The sequence below is a fragment of the Mastigoproctus giganteus genome, chromosome 1 (genome assembly GCF_048544385.1).
Source record: "Mastigoproctus giganteus isolate SK-2022 chromosome 1, ASM4854438v1, whole genome shotgun sequence".
NCBI classification, from domain to species: Eukaryota; Metazoa; Arthropoda; class Arachnida; order Uropygi; family Thelyphonidae; genus Mastigoproctus; species Mastigoproctus giganteus.
This window is the reverse complement of record NC_143575.1, coordinates 126,079,301-126,100,529: the sequence shown is the minus strand read 5'-3', so window position 1 is coordinate 126,100,529 and position 21,229 is coordinate 126,079,301. Positions and strand designations below refer to the sequence as shown.

At 38.6% G+C, this 21,229-nt stretch overlaps 1 protein-coding gene across 1 annotated transcript in view; it reads right to left on the bottom strand.

Moving 5' to 3' along the window:
- Positions 1-21,229, bottom strand: part of Uggt (UDP-glucose-glycoprotein glucosyltransferase) — an 820,111-nt gene that overhangs the window by 601,991 nt on the left and 196,891 nt on the right. The window contains exons 13-14 of the mRNA XM_090386735.1: positions 17,203-17,322; positions 12,705-12,790 (exon numbers count right to left, since the gene is read on the bottom strand). Of these exons, the coding sequence (XP_090242861.1) occupies positions 12,705-12,790; positions 17,203-17,322 (206 nt within the window). The remainder of the gene's footprint in view (positions 1-12,704; positions 12,791-17,202; positions 17,323-21,229) is intronic.

Genomic DNA, 21,229 nt, shown 5'->3' with positions numbered 1-21,229 from the left:
TATTTTTTACGGATAAAATACGTATTTTATTCGTAAAAAATTTATTATATTAAATAAAATAGTCGTAATAAAATACTTACATATTTTATAATACGTAAGTATAAATTATAATACGTAAGTCGTAATAAAATATTGCTAATGCTTTTGCTTCTATCGTAAGCAAACTTGTTTTTTGTTTGATTTTCTATCCAAACAGATGACAGCCGTTCCATCTCTTCCAATTCTTTGTGTCTTAATCTAATGGATTTTAATTACACTTTGAGTTGTTCCCGCTATGAAAGTTGTTTTTATTTTCTCTGCATTCTTTGTAATTCTCCGCGTTGCCTCATGGAAAGGTTGAGCAGATGGGCTGAGAGGTGGCAAATGAAGTTTAACATTGACAAATGTAAAGTACTACACATGGGAAACAGCAACCCCAGAGCAACGTATCAACTCTGTGGTACAACACTGACAGTGGTAGAGAATGAAAGGGACTTGGGGGTGGTTGTGCAGGCAGATATGAAGTTCTCTGAGCAGTGCAGACGGGCTGCAAGAGTAGCTCATGGAGTATTGTCAATGATATACAGGAATTTTTCCAGCAGGGATAAGGAGGTGATTATTCCATTGTATAAGGCGATGGTCAGGCCACACCTAGAGTACTGTATACAGGTCTGGAGGCCTCATTTCAAGAAGGATGTAGAGCTGCTGGAACGAGTACAGAGAAGGGCAACAAGATTAGTGAATGGAACAAAGGGGTGCTCTTACGAAGAACGGCTTAAGTTTTGCAAATTGCAGTGTCTGGAGACTAGGCACCAGCGAGGTGATCTGATAGAGGTGTATAAAGCCTTGAATGGTTTAAGCATGCTCAATGCTGATGGGATTCTTCCTCTAGCTCAGAATAATCACCTGAGAGGGCATAAATTCAAATTGAGGAAAGACAGATGTAGAATAGACGTGCGGAAATTTGCCTTTAGCCAGCGGGTGGTTGGTTGGTGGAACAGACTTCCATCCCTTGTGGTGGAGGTTGATAGCCTAAATAAGTTTAAGGCTCAGCTGGACAGGTATTTTGAACGAACGGAGGGGTGAAGTGGAAGAGGTTTTTTTTTTTTTTTTTTTGGCTGATGCTGCATAAGCTTGCTTTCTTGCATCAAATGCCTCTACTAATGCTAATGCAGGTCTGTAGCACGTGCAATATCACATGGTCTTTCATTTCGCTCAAAGCGTTTCACAATTTCATATTTTTTCTCTATCGACAGAAGCGGACTGGCCATAAGCCTTACGGGGGAAACCACGGTGGGCCGGAGGCCGGTGTGATTTTGGCCATAAACCGTAGTATGAGGCCACTACAAATTTTCCCGGTGAGAATTTTTGACCCAGTCCGCCTCTGTTTATCGGTATTGCTTCTTTTTTTTTCTCTCTGAATCTGCAGTGTCTTAGCCAGGACGCTTCCTTTTCACACCTTTTAAGTATTTTACTAATTTTTAGGGAATAAAGCACAATTACAAACGAGGTGGCACGCTTGATACACAGAAACAAAGCTGCGCGCGTGTAGCAACTGAATAAACAACACCGTAAAGGCCGAGATACACTATTAACACCTCACATTTTACTAAAGCACATTTCTGGGGGTTACTACCATAAAACAATAAAAACAATTTCCAGTTTCGTTTCTGCTAGTGGAATCTGTTATAAACTGGTAGTAAACTCCATCTAATTACATTTGCGATTATATCGATAGCTGGAATTGTGTTGGTTTTTACGTTATTATGGTGAAATGTGTTTCCCCTTCACTGATATAAAACACATAAATACATTTTCAGAATCTTCTTTGTTCCTATCGTGTTGCGTTCAGTTGGGGTGATTCTGCATTCGACTGCCATTTCTTGTAAACACAAAGGTGAATCGTGTATAAGCGAATTCGGTTCGTGTTATATAAGATAACATTCCCCTATTTATAAATCGTGTATGATCGAATTCGTGTAATGCAAACACGTGTTATACGAGGATCGACTGTACTTATCAGTCATTAGGCCTATAATACACTCCTACTCTCAATTTTGATTTCTCAGTGATGTCACACCAGACTGACCCATCTCAGCTGGATGCACTTCCTTAGATTTTGTGCTTCTTAACTAACAACATAATCCCTCTTCCCTTCCTATCCTTTCTGTACACACTGTACTCACCGAATTCCAATTCTGCATTCCTTATATCTGTTCGACACCACATCTCTGATATCCCAACAATATCTACCTTTGATGTCTTGACCAGCACTTCAAATTCGTCAAATTTATTTATTAAACTCCTAGCATTGGTGTACATGCAAGTATACATACACCTGTTCTTACTCTTAGTTATTCTAACATAGCCCATGTTAGGGGTGGTCGTCTCAGTTGCAAGGTTCTTTTGAGCAGCATCGACAATGTCTTTGTCGGTGAAATTGTAAAGAAATTCTTCTTGGCCCACTGTTGGAGTATCTGCAGAGCCTGATTAGCTAGAATTTCCAATTGGGCTCTGGAGTTTGCTTGCACTGTCAAAATCAGGTCATCTGCAAAGGCCTGCACCCCCACTGTGCCTAGGTCCATTCTCAAGAACTCATCAAATACCAAGTTCCAGAGGAGTGGGCCCAACACAGACCCCTGTGGACATCCTCTGTGTACTGTTCTTGCGATCTTTTTGTATGGAGTGTTTATCTGAATTTTTCTTTATGAGAGAGAGGTTTCTATGCTTTTATAGAGGTTGATGGGTACTTCAGCTTTCCTGAGTCTGCCCAAGACGCTCGACCACCAGAGTGAGTCGAACGCCCCGGCAAAATCAATCGATATTATGAGGAAATATTTGTTGTCACATTCTTTGACCTTGTTAGTTAGGTTTCTGAGGGCTTCTGTTGTGGAGGATCCCGGTTTAAATCCAAACTGATTTCCAGCTAGGAGGCCAGCTGCTTCGTAGTGTTGGAGGATTCGTTTGTGCAGTAGCCTTTCAAATTTGCTAACTACTGAAAGAAGTGCAATGGGTCTGTAGGATTTCAGGCACTCTGATTTCTTAGTCGGACTCTTGATGATAAGTTTGATGTTGGCCGTTTTCCATTTTGTTGGGTATTTCCCTACCTCTAGGCATCTGTTGAACACGGTCAATAGAAGTTGTGGTGTATATTCTATTACTTTTTTAAGTATTTCGGGTTCTATCATGTCTAGGTCGGGACATTTTCTCTTTCTTATCCGGGCGGCAGCAGTACTGAGCTCCTCCATGGTGAAGGGGGGGGGCTCCATGATTTGTGAATTGTAGTTCAGGTTTTCTTGACAGAGATGATTTTGTTCCTGTAGAGTTGGGACCTCCGGTTCCTTGAATATGGCATTCAAGATGTTGTCCACCAATTGTTCCCAAGTTGTCATTTGACCTTGTGGGGTTCGTGTGGTAGTCACTACCTCCCCACTAGGGAGTTTGTTGATAATAACCCTGTAGACTGCTCCCCAAGGGTCATCATTTCCAGTTGTTGTCACTAAGCGTTCCCAAGTTCGTTCCTTACTTTTCCAGATGCCGTCCATGTATCGGTTTCTGGCTTCCCTATAATGTTGCCTGAGGGCTTCTACTTCAGCTTCTGGCCACGTCCTGCATGCTCGTCGAAACTCCTTTCTTCTTTTGGTTACCACTTTGCGGAGGGCACTGATTTCTGGAGTCCACCAGGGGTTGGCTCCAGGTTTCGGGTTCTTCTTTTTTATAGCTTCATTGCTTGTATCTATGATTATTTTAGTTGTCTTATCTTGCAGTACGTCCGGGTCAGCTTGCGGGTCTAAACTTCCTGGATTGTGTTCCACCGCTTCATTCAGTAGGTTTCTGAAGAGCTCCCAGTTGGCACTGGTGATAGCGCATCTGTTTGTCATCTGCTTGGCTAGTGGTGTTCTTGTTAGGACTCTTGTTATCTTGTAGGTTATGACCTGGTGGTCCGAAGTGATCCATGAATCTTCGACCCTCCAATCAGTCACGAACTCAGCAAGATTTATTGTTGTCAGAGAGATGTTGATCGTGACCTCCCACAGGGTATTACTATAGGTTGGCAGATGATGTGGCTGGTTTAGAACAGTAATTTGGGAGCCCATGAGGAAGTCCTCCAGAAGTTGGCCGTTTCTGGTACTTCTTCTGTCTGGTGTAGTACTATGCCATGCTGGCGAACGACAGTTGACATCAGCGCTGATGATAATATTTTGGTTAGGCAGTGTATCCAAAAGTCGTAAGTAGTTTATTGCGAAGGTTATTTCTTCTCCTGGTCGGCAGTATAACACCACCACGTAGAAGGCGCCCAGGGCTGTGATAAGGTGTGCGCATGCGGCCCAGGTCGTGCAGAACTGCGTGATCCTGGTGGCCGTGATGTTCTGATTTCTGATCAATATGGCCGCCCACAGGATATCCTCATCTGTCTGAATAATTTAAGTGCAGTGGAATGCCCCTGACCAGCTTTTTATGTACATATGGCTCCTGGAGTAGTATAATGTCTGCATTTTCCTACTCTGCTTTTACTCTGACCTGATCGGCCACCGCTCTGGCCCGTTGTGCATTTGTCTGCAAGATCTTTATCATTGTGGAATTAAAGGTTTTAATTCGTGTCCCCATCGTTAATTCTTCCTTGGTAGACACTCTTGGCTTTCAGATAGATTGGGCATTTCGGGTCTCTAATGGAGTGATTATGGTCTAGTTTCTGCGACTTACAGTTTGTGCATACAGGGTCTTGGTTCTTGTTTGGGCAAGCATTGTAGTTGTGCCCCTTTTCAGAGCAGTGACCACATGTCTTGATGTCCTGTACGCAAGTGTGGGAGGTGTGGCCGAACTTGCAGCATTTGTAACACTTGGGAACAGCCACATGCTCCCTAAAGTGACAGGATCCCCAGTCTATGTAGATTCTTGATTGATTTCTTATTACTTGCCAGGCTTCCGGCGCTAGTTCTACTATCCAGTTATTGCTGAAACCATCCCTTGATTTGATGGCGTATTTAGGAGTTATTAGGCTTTTCTTCTTATTTGTCTTACCTTTGCCTTTTGTTTAAAATGAAGTTGGCTGTTGTGGGTGATCTTGTGAAACTGATTCCAAGCTTTATTTTTTTTCTCTTTTAGCACTCTTACAGGCCTCATTCCACCAGTGTTTTGCATGTCTTTGTTGGTCTTGTTGATGTAGAGGACTGAGGAATTGCTTCGGAAGATGCTGCCAAAATTTGTGTGGTAATGTGCCCGGTAACTTCGTCTATTGTTTGTGTTTTAATAAATTGATGATTGAAAGATACACAAACTGAATTTCTTGTCCAATTTACTTTTGTGAATTTTCATTTTACTCTGTAGTCTGGACAGTGGGATTGTTGTGTTTGAATTTTGCATATAATTGGAAAATGATCTCTGTTGTGCGAATCTACTTTGATTGACCACTCCATACTGGGGAACAGTATGGGAGAACAGATTGACAGATCAACTGCTGAAGTGGATCCTGTGGGTAGATGAACATAAGTGCGATGGCCAGTATTTAGTAAGGTTAATTGTTGTTTGTTGGTTCAGTAATGTTGTTGTTGTTGGTTTTTAGGAGCATTAGCAACTAAGGCCATATTGCTCCGGGATATGTGGTGGTCATTCCTGACCTTTCCGCATCCTCCGTATTTGGTGGTGACAGACTCAAACTTGGTTCAGTGATGTTGCAATCATATGTCCTCTTTGATCCATGTGAGAAGATCCCCACAATGGGTGATGCCCACTGAAGTCTCTGAAGAGACAAAAGGGGGTTGGCACTTGTACTATAATATCATCTAGAGTGAAGAGATTATTTGGTGGAAGGTATATTGAAATGAGAGTTAGCGTGATTCCAAGAGCTACATGCACAGCAACAGCTTCCAAGTTAGTCTGTAGAGAGATAAATTGGGAGGGAATTTTAGAGTTAACTAAGATCACCACCCCCCTCCATGTGTGGATTTTGCAGTATTCCTGTCTTTTCTATACACTGAAGTTTTTGATTGAGGGAGTTACCTGTGGTGTTAAATTGGTTTCCTGTAAACAAATGATCATTGGGTTGTATCTATTGATCAGGTCATATAAGTCATCAATATGCCTATGCACACTACAGTTGCATTGAAGTATGTGCTGCATTATATGGTTTTTGGAGTTGTATTTTGATTTGTCTGGTTTTTTTTTAGATCAGTGTTTCTAGCATTCAGTTTTATATCTATCTTTATTTGGGAAAATGGTCACTCTATATCCATGTCTTCTTCTGCATGAAGTTTGCTGTTGTTGTTGGAGTGGGATTTATTGGCACAAGGGCTGCTATGACCATATTGCGCCTGTTACTTTGGAGTGTTTGTCAATATAGGAAAGGAGACTATTCTAGAAGTGATTGTATGCATTGATCATTTTTAGAAAAGTGAACAGTTCTGATAAAGTGGCATCATTTCCAAGTATGTGGCTTAGTTGCAGAGGTTTTTGTGAGCTAATTAAAGATCTGAAACATGCGATTCTAGCTGAATGATAATGTGTACACTCAATGATTATGTTTTACAGTAAGTATGGAACTACAATGCGGGCAAAGTGGAGGATCTTCTCCTAGCAGTAGAAATAGGTGTGTAAGATGAGTATGGCCAATTCGTGCTCTTGCCAGCATGACCTCTTCCTGCCTGTTTGATCGGGAACTGGATCTCCACAGCTGTGGATTGTGTTTTATTTCAAGAAGTTTGTTACCTGTTTGATTATGCCATATCTCAGTACATATCCGCCGTATGACTGGTTTATAATCAGAAAAAGGAACTGGGATGGAATCGAAGCAAGTGGGGTGTTTTGCTGCTTCATCTGTATGAAGTTTGCAGATGATACAAAGGTTAGCAGGGGGCTCAATGAAATGAGTGAATTTAATCAAGGTATGATTTGGAACAAGATCTTAAAAAATTTGCCAGATGAGCTGATAAATGGCAAGTGAAGTTTACAATGACAAATGCAATATACTACATAATTAGTAGAAGTAATCTCAGATTAATGTATGAACTGGGTGGTACTACACCTGGGGTAGTGAAAAATTAAAAAGATATCTGGGTTAGTCAGTAATTGGGCAGTGAGATCTGAAATTCTCTGAGCAGTGCAGACAGGTGCCAGGGGGCTTCATCAACAATATACAGGAATTTTGGTAGCACAAATAAGGAGGAAATTATTCCATTGTATAAGGCAATGTTTAGGCCACTTCTTGAGTACAGCATATAAGCCTGGAGGTCTCATTTTAGGAAGGATGTGGATCTACTGGAACTCGTGCAGAGAAGGGCAATGAGATTGGTTCTCAACAAGAAAGGCTTCAGTTCTGAAAACTGAAGCATCTGGAGACTAGACACTTGAGAGCTGATCTGCTTGAGGTGTTTAAGGCATTGAATGGGCTGGGTAGGCTCAATGCTGGTGTCATTCTTCCTCTTGCTCAGACTACACAAATAGGTATTTCAAATTGAGGAGGAAAAGTTGCAGCCTAGATGTGCAAATGTTTCCCTTCAACCAGTAGGTGGTCGATTATTGAAACAAACAAACTCCATTTGGTTGTTATGGAAGTGGCTAGTTTGAATAAATTCAAGAAAGAACTAGACAAACTTTTGGAGGAGATGGACAGGTGATGTGAGAAAGTTTTTTTTTTTTTTTTTTTTGCTGATGCTGTATGAGCTTGCTTTCATACAGCATTTTTCACTACTAACTCACACAAGGGGACAAATGGAAATTGAAAAAGGATGGCTGCAAGATAGATATGCAAAAATCTGCTTTCAGCCAGAGAGTAACTGATTGTTGAAACAAACTACCATCTGATGTTATGTTAGTGGGTGGTTTATATAAACTTCAGGAAGAATTAAGCATATTATTAGAGAGGATGGGCAGAGAAGGGCATTGGCTGATTCTGTATAAAATTACTTCCTTGCATTTTTCCCCAGTATTAAATAATACTAAATAATAATAAATAATAACAACACCACATGCCACATATATTCTATACTAGCATTCATAATTTTTGATTTTTTTTTTTTACTCTCTTAAAACTTTTTTACTCTCAGGCTGCTTTTGAGGCATGACCCACCTTACCCCAATTAAAATCACTCATTTTACTGACATAGTTGAGACTGCCATTATTGTAGATAATGGTAAGATTAAGTGTTCTTGTATAGTTTACTATCCTGACACACCTCTTAAAGTTGTTCAAGCTTATTTCCCTAGCATTAGGTTCCTGTTCATGTGAAACATCATTACCCTCGGCACATCTTGCCAATATTGGTTGTTGTTTTAATATACATGGATGAGTATATTAAAAAGAGATGGATGAGTGAAAGTGTTACTTTCATCCTTATCATCAGATAAATACATTATCACTCCTTCACAGCTAGCAGTTTCCCTGAACCCTTAAGGTATTCTCAAAGATAATAGCAAAACCATTGCACCACAATTCTTCAAATATATTCAGTCACTACAAACTACATTTCTCCTACTTACGATTCCAGGCCATTTTGATAAAAACATTCACCCAAAAGTGTTACAGACACAAAAATTCTGATCATGGCATTTTTTCAGAATACTCCTATATTTATATAACAAATCTTCACTTAATGTCCTTATTCTGCTACAAATAACAATGCTCTCTTTATCCCCCCTCCCCACCAAAGCTGATAATGTTTATTACACATCAGCTACAAAAGTAGAAAAACAAGGGGGGGGGGGAGGATATAATGCATTTGAAACACCCAAAGCAGCAGAATGTCTTATTTCTAGTATCTAATTAGAAACCCAACAACTAAGGCATCATCACTTTGGATGACTAACACTTATATTACCCCTTCTTTCTTCTCTCTTCTCTCTCTTACTGTTTCCTTTATACTTTATAGAAAGGAACAATGAGAGTAAGAGCAATCCACAGACCAGAAGATTGTTATGAATATGACAAGTGTCTTTACATGCAGATGAATGTGCAAGCAAGCATAAATGTCTTATTATGGGTGATGCTGACCGGGCTAGCCGGGTGGGTAAAGTGCCTGCCTGGCAACCCAAAGGTCACAGGTTCGAATCCTGCCTCGGGCTTGGATCAAAGTACTGCAAAAACCTTGGGAGGTGCAATATGGCCACAGAAGCTGATGCGCCAACAACTACGAAAAAAAAAAAAAAAAAATTATGGGTGACTTTAATCTGTCCCAGATCAAGTGGGAGGGAAATTCACAATAGGGAATTTTTTTAATAAACTAGATTATTATTTGTACCAACATGTTAGAGAAAGTACTAGGAGAATATTCTTGACATCATCATTACTTACAAAGCAGATGACATCATGTGGATTAAAAATACAGGAAACACTGTCAAGAAGATCATGCAATCATCAGTTGGACAATGAAGAGAGAGGTTGTAGTATTTAAAAGTTTTAAATAAAAGAAGAGGGGACTTTGACAGTTTAAGGAGCTATGTGGCATCCATGAATTTGGCGGATTGCAGAGGGATGGCGAATACATTTGAATTATGGAATTCATTTAAAGAAAAAATCACAGGAGTCAGGAGTGCCTACATACCTTTAAGAAAATGTTGCAGAGGAGGATGCTGAAATGGATGAACTGTGGAGATGGCCAGTCAAATAGAACAGAAAAAGATAGCATGGGACAGTTACAGAGTGATGAAAAGTACTGAACAGGTACAAGTTGATCTGTACCAGTTGTAGGCTTCAGAGAGGCCAAGGCTGCTCATGAGAAAGCATTGGCTAAGACAGCAAAAATGGGGACAAGGAATTTGTCATGCATGCGAATAAACAAAAAAGAAAGCTAATCAGATCAGACCCCTGTACACTGGGAAAGTTTTAGATATCCCAGCTGATGTTATCGATGAATTGAATTGGTACTTTGCATCGGTCTTTACTAACCAAAGACCCTTCATGCTGAGAAGATGCTGTGCGAGTGAGGCTGAGCCATATGAAATTAGTGATGTTGTAATTACAGATGATTGCTTATTAGAAAAATTTTGAGCATAACAGCAAGAGTGGCTCCTGGAGTTGATGGCATATACCCTGTAGTTTTGAGGGAAAGCTTGAGGGAATTTACTGAACCATTGAGGTTAATTATGAGGGCATCTTTGGACTCAGAGACGATTCCTTTGGATTGGAGAAGTGCCAATATATCGCCAACATATGAAAGCAGTTCTAAGATTAAAGTTGGTAACTACAGACTGATTAGCCTGACTTTGGTGGTAGGAAAAATCTTACAGGCAATGATTACGAGTGCAATCCTGGGACATTTAGATAGATATGACATTCTGAAGGACACACACAACATGGCTTTGTTAAGAGTAAATCATGCTTAAATAATTTAATAGGCTATTTTGACAGTTACTAGTGAGCTGGATTTAGGGAACAATTTCGAAAGTTTATTTGGATTTTAGCAAAGCATTTGACAATGTCCTTCATGAGAACTTACTGTATAAGCTCGAACAGGTTGGGATTACTGGTTAGATTCTAAGATGGATTGTGGGTGGCTGCAGGGCAAAAGGCAGATGGTTGTGATTAATGGATATTCTTCAGATTAGTGTAACATCAAGAGTGGGATCCCTCAAGGATCGGTTCTTGGACCACTGTTGTTTCTCATTTTCATAAATGACATTGATGAAGGGATAGAAGGCATGATGTCAAAATTTGAAGACAAAGTAAAGACTGACAGAGTCATTAATGATCAGTACCAAGCAGTGTTCCTTCGGGATGACTTGAACTGACTTCAAAGATGGTCAAAGAAATGGCAGCTATATTTTAATGCTGCTAAATGGAAGATCTTACACTTGGGGAATAGCAACTCACAAACAAATTATACACATGGTGGGGTTGAATTAAAAACAGTGGAAGAGGAAAGGGATCCAGGAGTTACAATACCAGCTTATATGAAGTTTTCTGAACAGGCCATTTTGATACAAGCAGCCAGGAAAGTCCATGGTGTCCTATCGATGATTTATCAAACATTATCCTATCTATAGAAACATAGGAAGGTCATAATCCCACTGTACAAGACAATTGTAAGACCACATTTGGAATACTGTGTTCAGGTATAGAGACCTCATCTGAAAAAAGATAGCTTCTTGAAAGGGTCCAAAGACAAGCAACTCGAAGGGTGGAATCGGCAGAAGGACGACCTGACCATACAAGGAAAGACTTAGATTATATGGGCTACAGAGCTTGGTAACCAGGCACCTGAGAGGTGACCTGATTGATATTTATTAGGCTCTGAGAGGGATTATTAAAATGAACGAAGGTGGAATTCTCACTGTTAGAAATAATTCCAGAACTAGGAGTCAAAGTCAAGTCATAAGTAGGAAGTTTTCTTTTAGCCAGCAAGTCGTTGATTGCTGGAACAAATTGCCCTCGCAGGTAGTTAAGGTTGACAGTTGGAATAAATTCAAAGGTCAACTGGATAGTTATCTGCATGAGGAAGGAAGCATATAATTTGCATTCTCTTTTTACTTTTTTTTTTTTCTCCAGTGCAACAAAAGCCTATGGCTTCCTTGCACTACTTGGCAAATACTATTACTATATTATTATTAGTTGAGAACCTACATTAGTTAAGACAATTTTGAGTTACCTCTGCTCTCAGACCATCTCACAAAGATTAATTATTATTACTTAATTAAGAACTGTTGTGTAAGTGTAAGTATGTGTGCATATATACATCTATATACAGGATATATGAGAATTATACATAATTCTCATACAATTATACATAATTCTCATACAGAATTTTATAACTAAATAAAATTTTAATCAGAAGTCGCAGAACAATATTGAAGGTCTCATCTTATAGAGAAACTTTGGAAGTTCCACTGAGTATTGGTAGATGGAAGTAAATATTGTGCCGCACGCAGCACGAGTGAAACAGCTGATTAGCTCGAGTCAGTCTGTCATCATGAATCCACAGGAGAAAGCACAGTGTGACGAGTGGTTTCCTGAAACAAGATTTGACATGCAGGTCCAACAAAATTTTAGAAGACGTTATAACAGAACACCACCATCAAAGACCATTGATACGTGCTTGGTACAAAAAGTTTAAAGACATCGGAAGTGTTAAGCACAAGAAAAGTGCAGGGCGGTCTCATACATCTGTTAAAAATGTTGAGTGCATCTGAGAGGTCTTTCTTCACATTCCATGCAAGTTGACATGAGCTGCAGTTCATCGGTTTCCTCATTCAACCGTGCATCAGGTCTTACAAAAATGTTTGAAACCGCACCCATAACAAATTGCAACTGCTGCAAGTGATTATGCTAGATGATAGGGTTGCCTGTAAGAAATTTGCAATCACCATGCTTGATAGAGTCGACTGGGTTAATGAATTTCTGGAAAAAATCATGTTCACAGATGAAGCCACATTCCACGTTTCAGGGACAGTTAACAAACAAAATGTATGAGATCAGAAAACCCACACATCATGACAGAGCACATTGGCAACAGCCCCAAATTTAATGTGTGGTGTTGTCTGTTTCACAATTGTGTGATTGGACCCTTTTTCTTTGTTGAATCAATGGTCAACTCTAACATCTACCTAGACACACTGGAAAACTTTGTCTATCCACAGCTAGAAGAACTGCAACCTGGCTTCCAGCAAGATGGGGACCTGCCACACTGGGGCTTATAAACTTATTAAAAATTTATTATAAACTTATAAACTAATAACAGATCAATAAATTGAAATATTCATATTAATTTGAACTGAAGTTAATGCAAATATCATACCTAACAGGAGCTTTGTGTACATAGAATGATTCTGCCAATTTCAATATATCTCTTGCATAACGTTTACTAGGATCAGCTGCAATTATCTACATAAAAGGGGGAAGAGAAAGAAATCTATGAAATCTAAAAAGTAATGTTGCAACTTTCAGTACTGTTAACTACTACATTGACATTAAGCATAACATAGCAGCAGATGTTAATTAACTATTTTTTTTAATGAGTTGAAAAGACAGTATCAAGAACAGCTGATCTTGAAAAATTCTTGTGATTTGTATGGCAGTTTGCATTAGTCAAAAATGAATATAGTTGCTGTTGTAAAACAGTTTAACTCGGCCTTTCTGTTATGAATACTTAAAAGGCCTCCATATGCATACTTAGTTGTATTTAAAAGTTTTAAAAGCTGGAAAAATTATGGAAGATGCTTGTTTGTTTGAATGAGGTATTTTTGGTATACCAACAACAATGGTTATAGCAGCGGAGACAGCCTAGACATATGGAGATGGTCATCCACAAATATGAAGACATCTCACATATGTGAAAAGTAACAGGCAATTCAAAATTTGTACACCCAAAAATAAGAGCTAATTTCTCTCATTTTGATAACCACATAATATTCATACAAAACAACTTAGGTGACAATGATGCAGAACTCAGCATAACTGACAATGAAACCCAAACGACCCATTTTAAAAGAATGAATCATTTCTTTGTGAGTTGGCTTTTCTACGGGTTGTTCTGATGCGTCTTCAGCATCATCGTTCATTTCTTCGTGATAACAGTCACATCTAACACTGTTCAGCAGTATTTCATTTTCATTTGGATGTTCTATTATAGCCAGATCTTGATCTACATAAACATAACTGATAGAATTGCCCGGAAATATCATTTTCGATATTTCCGGGCAATTCTAATAAGGTCCAAAAGTTTTTCAGTTGTGAAAGGGGCAGTTCATCTTGTTCGTCCGGTTGTCATTCGACTTCTGTATTCAATGCAAATCCCACTTTCGAAAAACAATTTTTAATAGTGTATTCACTGACGTCATTTGTCCGAACTTTTGTCAGTTCAGAGATGCAATCTCTAAGGTTAATTGTAACCTCCAAGTTTCTATTTTCTTGTAAAGCATTGACAATCTTCATTATTATTCTTTTTGATAATGAAATTTAAAATTTTTAATAATGCCCTGGTCCACTGGTTGGAGTTTTCACGTTACATTTGGTGGCAAAAACAAAAACTCCACACTTTTAAGTTTAGCAGAAATACTGGCAGGATGTGCCGGACAGTTGACAGTAATCAACATGATTTTTCTTTTTTCTTTTGTTATATGATTGTCTAGTTTTAATATCCATTCTTTGAAAATATCACTTGACATCCATGCTTTTTTTATTAAAGGTGTAGTCAACTTCCAATGATTTTGTGCCTTTAAAACATCTTGGGTTTTTTGATTTTCTGATGACTAAAAGTCTTAATTTTTCACTTCCTGGCATATTGGCTCCAACTAGTGGGGATTCTTTCTTTGCTTTGATTTCTGCCAAAACATTTATCATCTTTAAAAGCAAGCGTTCTATTAGGTAAACATTTAAAGAATAAACCCATTTCATCAGCATTAAAAACATCCTTGGGTTCATATTCTTCCAAAATCTTCTTTTAGGTGTTGTTCCTCTAACTGTTGCAATCTTCTTCAATTACATTAACCCTATCTCCACAAATAACCTTTTCCAAAATTCTGTGGCGCTTCTTGAATTTATCTAGCCACCCAGTGCTCGCATTAAATTCTGTATGTCCAAGGAACTGTGCAAATTTCAGAGCTTGTTGCTTAATTATTGGACCTGACATTGGTATATTCTTTTCACATATCATTTGCACCCAGTTTAGAACAGTTTTATCAACATCTTCATATACACACATCTTAATTCGCTTCTTGTCTACTCCTCCTTCAACTGCATTTAAAATTGATTTTCGATTTTTTTAAAATCATAGATAAACTGCTTGCAGGTCTGCTATATTTCTCTGCAATAGCTTTTCTCATAAAACCCTGATCAATATCATGAAGAATCTTGACTTTATCATTAATGCTTAAACACTTTCTCTTTGACACTGTTTCCACAACGGTAAAAATTACTTGGCTTCAGCTCACTACCAATACATACACCATGTAGCCACCGCGAACTTCGCTGTGCTGGCCATATAGTGAATTGTTAATACGACCTACTCAATGACGTTGCTTGTCAATTCAACAGTATCACGTGACCATTCCTATCGATCACTTTGAAGAAATACAGTATACGACTTTGTGAATTCCTTTTATTCTACTTTCATTCATATTTATTTATTCATATTTATTCACTCATATTTATAAAGAAAATTTATGGTAATGTATATTGTATTGATACTTTTCAGGAAAAAAAAAAAAAAAAAAACACAGCATTAGCCTATGTAATTGATGACAAATCATTCTAAAAGAATGAAATTGAAAAAAAAAATTTCATGAAAACCATCTACTGACAGTCCAATTAGATGAGAATGGACAAATACAAAACTATCATATAATAATTGACAGGAAGGTCATGTGGTCAGGTTCAGGTGAGAAGCGAATGTCACTCAGCAGGCCACTTTTAAGAAAATCCATTTGGTTTTATAACTCTAACAAAAATGAAACAAAGACCCTCCTTATGGGCTTCAATGGCCACAAGTTTCACTTAAAAGGATGGTTAATTCCAGATGCTAATGAGTAATTTCGGAAGGAAGGCGGCTGTATTATATTTGAGCAGCTGTTTAGCATTAAATACTTGAAAATCTTTAAAAATGCTTTTCTGATTTTTTTTTAATTTGTTAGATTAACACTTCGTTATATGGGGTTAATATTACATGTAATTTCATTTCAAGGTGCAATGTTTTGCAAAAAAATTTGTAATATAGAGAAATTCGTTAAATAGAAGTTCGTAATAGAGAAGTTCCACTGTGTGTGTGTACCAGTGTCCAGTCACATTATTATGACCACCTACTTAGTATCCAGAATATGCTCCTTTCGCAGCATACACTGCAGCCAGTCGCCGTGGGAGGGACTCAATAAGTCCATGGAAGGTTGCTATGGGTATCTGGGACCATGCAGATTGCAGTGCACCCCGGAGTTCCTGTAGTTTCCTTGAAGGATCCATCCATCTGATGTGTCGATTAAGGTGGTCCCATAGATTTTCAACTGGGTTAAGATCCATGGAATTCTGTGGCCAAGGGAGTAGCTTGAAGTCTTCGTCGTGCTCCTCAAACCACTCACGGACAATTCTGGCGACATGGCATGGCACATTGTCTTGCTGATAGATACCATCGCCCCCAAGGAACACAGTTAACATGTACAGGTGTACCTAATTGGCAACGATCGATAGGTAATCATTTGCGTTCAGAGTGCCCTCCAGAAGTATCAACAGACCCAAGCCATGCCATGAAAATATTCCCCAGACAACAATGCCACCCCCACCAGCCTGCCATCTGCCAACAATCATGTCTGTTCTTGGAGGTTTCATGCCTAATACGCCGGCGTCCATCCACTTGGTGGAGCAGAAATCGTGACTCACTGGGGAAGGCCACCTTTTGCCACTCGGCCAGGGTCCAGTGTTGGTATTGCTATGCAAACTGATGGCGTTGTTTGCAATGAACGGCCGTCAGCATGGGTGCTGTCACAAAGCGTCTTCTCCGGAGCCCAATGTGCAACAGGGTTTGCTGCACTGTCATGTTGGAGACCTTTCTGGTGGCCCCACAGTTCGTTTTGACGACCAGTTGAGCAACAGTAGCACCCTGATTGGTCCTGGCCAACCATTTCAGCCGACTTTCACCTCTGGGATCAATGCCGCATGGGGCTTCACAATTGGAACGTTGGGTCGTCAAAACTGTCCCATTCGTCCAAGTCTTGATACACTTTCACCACTGCAGCACATGAGTATTCACAAAGTCCGCTGTTTTGGAAATGCTGGCACTCCCTGGCCACCCGATAGCCGATGATCATGCCTTTTTTCAGGTCTGATAGGCTGTGTGCTTTGCCCATGACAGAGGCTGTTACTGTGTTCACTCACAGAGGCCGAACATTAAGCCTTATATGCTTGTGGTGTGTGAACCCGACATGTGCCCTGTATTAGCTTGGCATGTGTGATGTTTGCATTGGGGGTAGTCATAATATTGTGACTGGTGTGTATGTGTGACAACACCAATAGTTACCTAAATACATAATGTGCTGTAGTTTCAGCATTATGAATTTCACATAGTTCAAGAATGATTAATTTAACTGAGCTGTTAACTATTAATCCATGGAAAAACAACTGTTTATAACATCTATATAAAATTCAACAATTTTATATTGACTAAATTCAATAAAGTGATCCCATGATAAATAATCATTATTAAATAATCATCAATAAATTTATAATTTATTTAAATAATTATTATCATTAATTAGATCATACATAAGTAAATCAATATTTTTTATTAATTAGAAATAGTGTCCACCTACCAGATGATAAATATTTTTTCTAACATTGCGAAGCATTCCTGGATACATGGGCCTCAGCATGTCTTGGACACTTCCAGGCCAGTTTCTATACTGTCTATCTGTCTCAAGATCATTAATGTACTAAAAAAAAAAAATCAATTAATGAAAAAGATGAAACCATTGCTATCAATCATTCATTTGTCAAATGATGGATTTACCATTTTCAATTTAATAATGAATAACAGCTGAATAAAAATTCCTTGGGAAGGCCAATCTACAATTTAAATTTTAAATGCCTTCAAATTTTCATCAAATTTTTGTGAATAAAAGTTTAAAGCAAATTCAAACAAATAATGAATATTTAGAGACAGGCACCCGTCATTATACCTTACTTCATTTAAGATCTAAAATTAATTATCAAAAAAAAAAAAAAATCCATAATGAAAAATATAAATGTTATCAGTGAACTACTTATGAGGTTTAATGAGGAAAAAGCTGCTGGATTCTGAAGGCTTTTTTGTGGCTATTAAATAACAAGACAGCTTGCATCCACTACACACACCAAATGAATCTGGCAAGTCAAGTTCCAACACACTCATTCACTTTGCAGTGAGATGGGTTTTTCATTATCTTGTGTTTTTGCAGTTTGTTGGAAAAATGAGAGACAAATGAACTGAACAATGAATCAACCACAAATTTTTAACAAAAATAAGGAAAACACCAACTGAAAGTTATAAATTATTAAGACTATGGGAAAAATACCATGAGGGCGCTAGGGTCACGGAATTCAAGAGTCGGTGGATTTTTGGCTGCTGTAAAGGGATAAGTATTTTTTTACCGTATGCTTTGTTAATTAACATAGTTCATTGTGTTTTACAGAGATATTAAACAGGTTTAGTAGCATTCATTAGCTTCTTATTTTGAATTTAACCAGCGATTTTTGGAAGTTACGACTCCCGGTGTTGGTACCAATATTGTTGAACTAGCCGCCATATTGAAGTCGATAAGAAATAGCTTAACGTATATATACTTCGAACTGATTGTGTAAGGAACAAGTAAATACATGGGTTGTGTTAGGATAACTAAGAGTAGAAACAGGTGCATGTATACTTGCATGTACACCAATGTTAGGAGTACAGAAAATAAATTTGATGAGCTTGAAGTGCTAGTCAAGACATCAAAGGCAGATATTGTTGGGATATCAGAGACGTGATGTCACACATATAAGCAGTGCAGAATTGGAATTTGGGGAGTACAATGTGTACAGGAACGACAGACAGGACAGGAAGGGAGGAGGGGTTATGCTGTTAGTTAAGAAACACAAAATCTAAGGAAGTGCATCCAATCGATGTTGGTGGACAATGCAGTGTTCAGTCTGTTTGGTGTGAAATAAGCACTGGCAAAAGGAAAAATGAGTAGGTGTGTGTTATAGGCCTAATGAATCTGATGAGTATAATGAGCAATTGTGCAGAGAAATAGCATGGGAAAGTAAATCAGAATGTCTTAATAATGGGGGATTTTAACTTTCCAGATATTGACTGGAACTTACATATTAGCAAGACTTTGGTGGATTTATTGGATGACTGTTTTCTACAGCTGCATGTTCGAGAGGCAGTAATACTCTTGATCTGATTATCAGCAGTGATTATTCATGCATTAAGAATCTGCGGATAAAGGAACCACTGGGTGACAGTGATCACAATGTACTGATGTGGGAATTACTTAAAGATGTAACTCCCATCAAGGCTAAAGGGAAGGGCTTTTGCTTTCGTAAAGGTGACTACAGTGTTCTCAGACAGTTTTTAAATTCTGTACAGTGGGATCAACAGATGATGTTACCAACGTTGAATTCTAAATGAGAAGCCTTCAGGGACTTAATTTTGAAGGCTACTAGGCTTTTCATTCCAACTAAGAAATACTGTTCAAGGTTTAGGCCTAAATGGATGTCAGATGAATTAATGAGGCTTGTGGCAGAGAAGAAGAATGTTTGGGATGCATATAAAGTATCTGGTGACACAGAAGCCTATGGCAGGTATAAACTAGTCTGTAATCAAGTCACAAAGCAGGTTAGGCAGGCAAAGGATGCAAAGAAAAACAGCAAAGAGTTCTTTACTTATGAAAACTCTATAAGGAAAGGGATGAATCAGATTGGACAACTTAACATAGATGGGTTGAATATTGATGATCATGCTCAGGTAGCTGATAAACTGAATGAGTATTCTGCATCAACATTCACACATGAGGAGTCATTCAATGAGGGGAGTGCCAGAAGTTTATCAAATGCTAACAGGGAGTAACTACAGACCTGTTAGTTTAACTTGTGTTCTGGGGAAAATAATGGAATCACTGGTTATAGAAGCATTGCAGGATCATCTAGACGAGACTGCAGTAATAGTTAAGACACAGAATTTTGCTAGCAGGGACAGGGAGGTGATTATCCCATTATACAAGGCAATGGTCAGGCCACATCTAGAGTACTTTGTACAGGTCTGTGGGCCTCATTTTAGGAAGGATGTGGAGTTGCTAGAATGAATACAAAGAAGGGCAACAAGATTGGTGAGCGGAACAAAGGGGTGCTCTTACCAAGAAAGGCCTAAGTTCTGCAAATTGCAGCGCCTGCAGAGTAGGCAACTGTGAGGTGATCTGATTGAGGTGTATAAGGCCTTGATGGATTGAGCAAGCTGAATGCTGATGGGATTATTCCTCTTGCTCAGACTAAGAACCTGAGGGGGCACAGTTTCAAATTAAGTAAAGATAGTTATAGAATAGATGTGCAGAAATTTGCCCTTAGCCAGTGGGTAGGTGATTGGTGGAACAGGTTTCCATCTTTTGTTGTGGAAGATAATAGCCTAAATAAATTTAAGGCTGAGCTGGACAAGCATTTGGAATAATTTGAGGGGTGAAATGGGAGCTTTTTTTTTTTGGCTGATGCTGCATAAGCCGGCTTTCTTGCATTGTATGCCTCTACTAATGCTAATACCATGTCAAGAGCTCACATTAGCATTAGTAAAGGCACATGATGCAAGAAAGCAAGCTTATATAGCATCAGCCAAAAAAAAAATCTTATTTTACCCACCTACTCACTCCAAATGTTTGTCTAGTTCTGCCTTGAATCTATTTAAGCTGTATTCATGTTCACATGTTGTATGACACAAGATTTTTCGAAGGAAGAAAAAAATGTGGAAAATGAACAACTAGGCCGTCTGGTAACCATGAAAACCGACAAAAATGTGGACCATATAAGGACACTGATTAAAAGTGATTGTCATTAAGCATTAGAATGGTGGCATCAGAATTCATGTGGACAAAGAAATAGACAAATTATAACTGAAAATTTAGGAATGGGAAAAATGTGTCAAGATGTTACCAAACATTTTGAATGAAAGATCAAAGAACAGTCACCAAGTTTGCGAAAATGTTTTGAAAAAAAATTGAAGATCCAGACTATGAGTACTGCAATTAATTGCAATGAAAGTTGGCTGTGCCAGTATGACCCAGAAATTAAATGACAGTCAATGCAAAGGAAAACACCACAATACCCATATGAAACAAAAGTAACGAATGTTAAAATCAAATACAATGTTTCCTGTTTCCTTTGATATTAGAGGAATTATTATGGCTGAATAGGGAGTTCAAAAAAGCATAAGGGTTACGTGGATGTTGGGTAGGCATAGATGGTGCTTTTGACACAACTTGATCTTTGCATTCATACTCATTATGAAGTGGCTGAATTCTGTGTCACTCCAGTTTCCAAAACAGTGATCATCTCACATAAATCAAGGGAAAGGTGGACTCACAAGCTAAATCAGAGCTTCACATACACTAAAGACATCTTCTAGACTCATCAGAATGACTAAAACTCTTAGAACATCTTATGTAAAAATTTAATTTACATATGATGTAAAATCACCATTAAAAGGATGATTAATAGCAGTGATAAACTCAAAGGAGATCAATGACTGTAGGAGTAGATAACATACATTTTTGACTGGAATACATTTCACCAGTCACTGAAAAACTTGGAAGTGGCTCTGACAGAATTTACTGA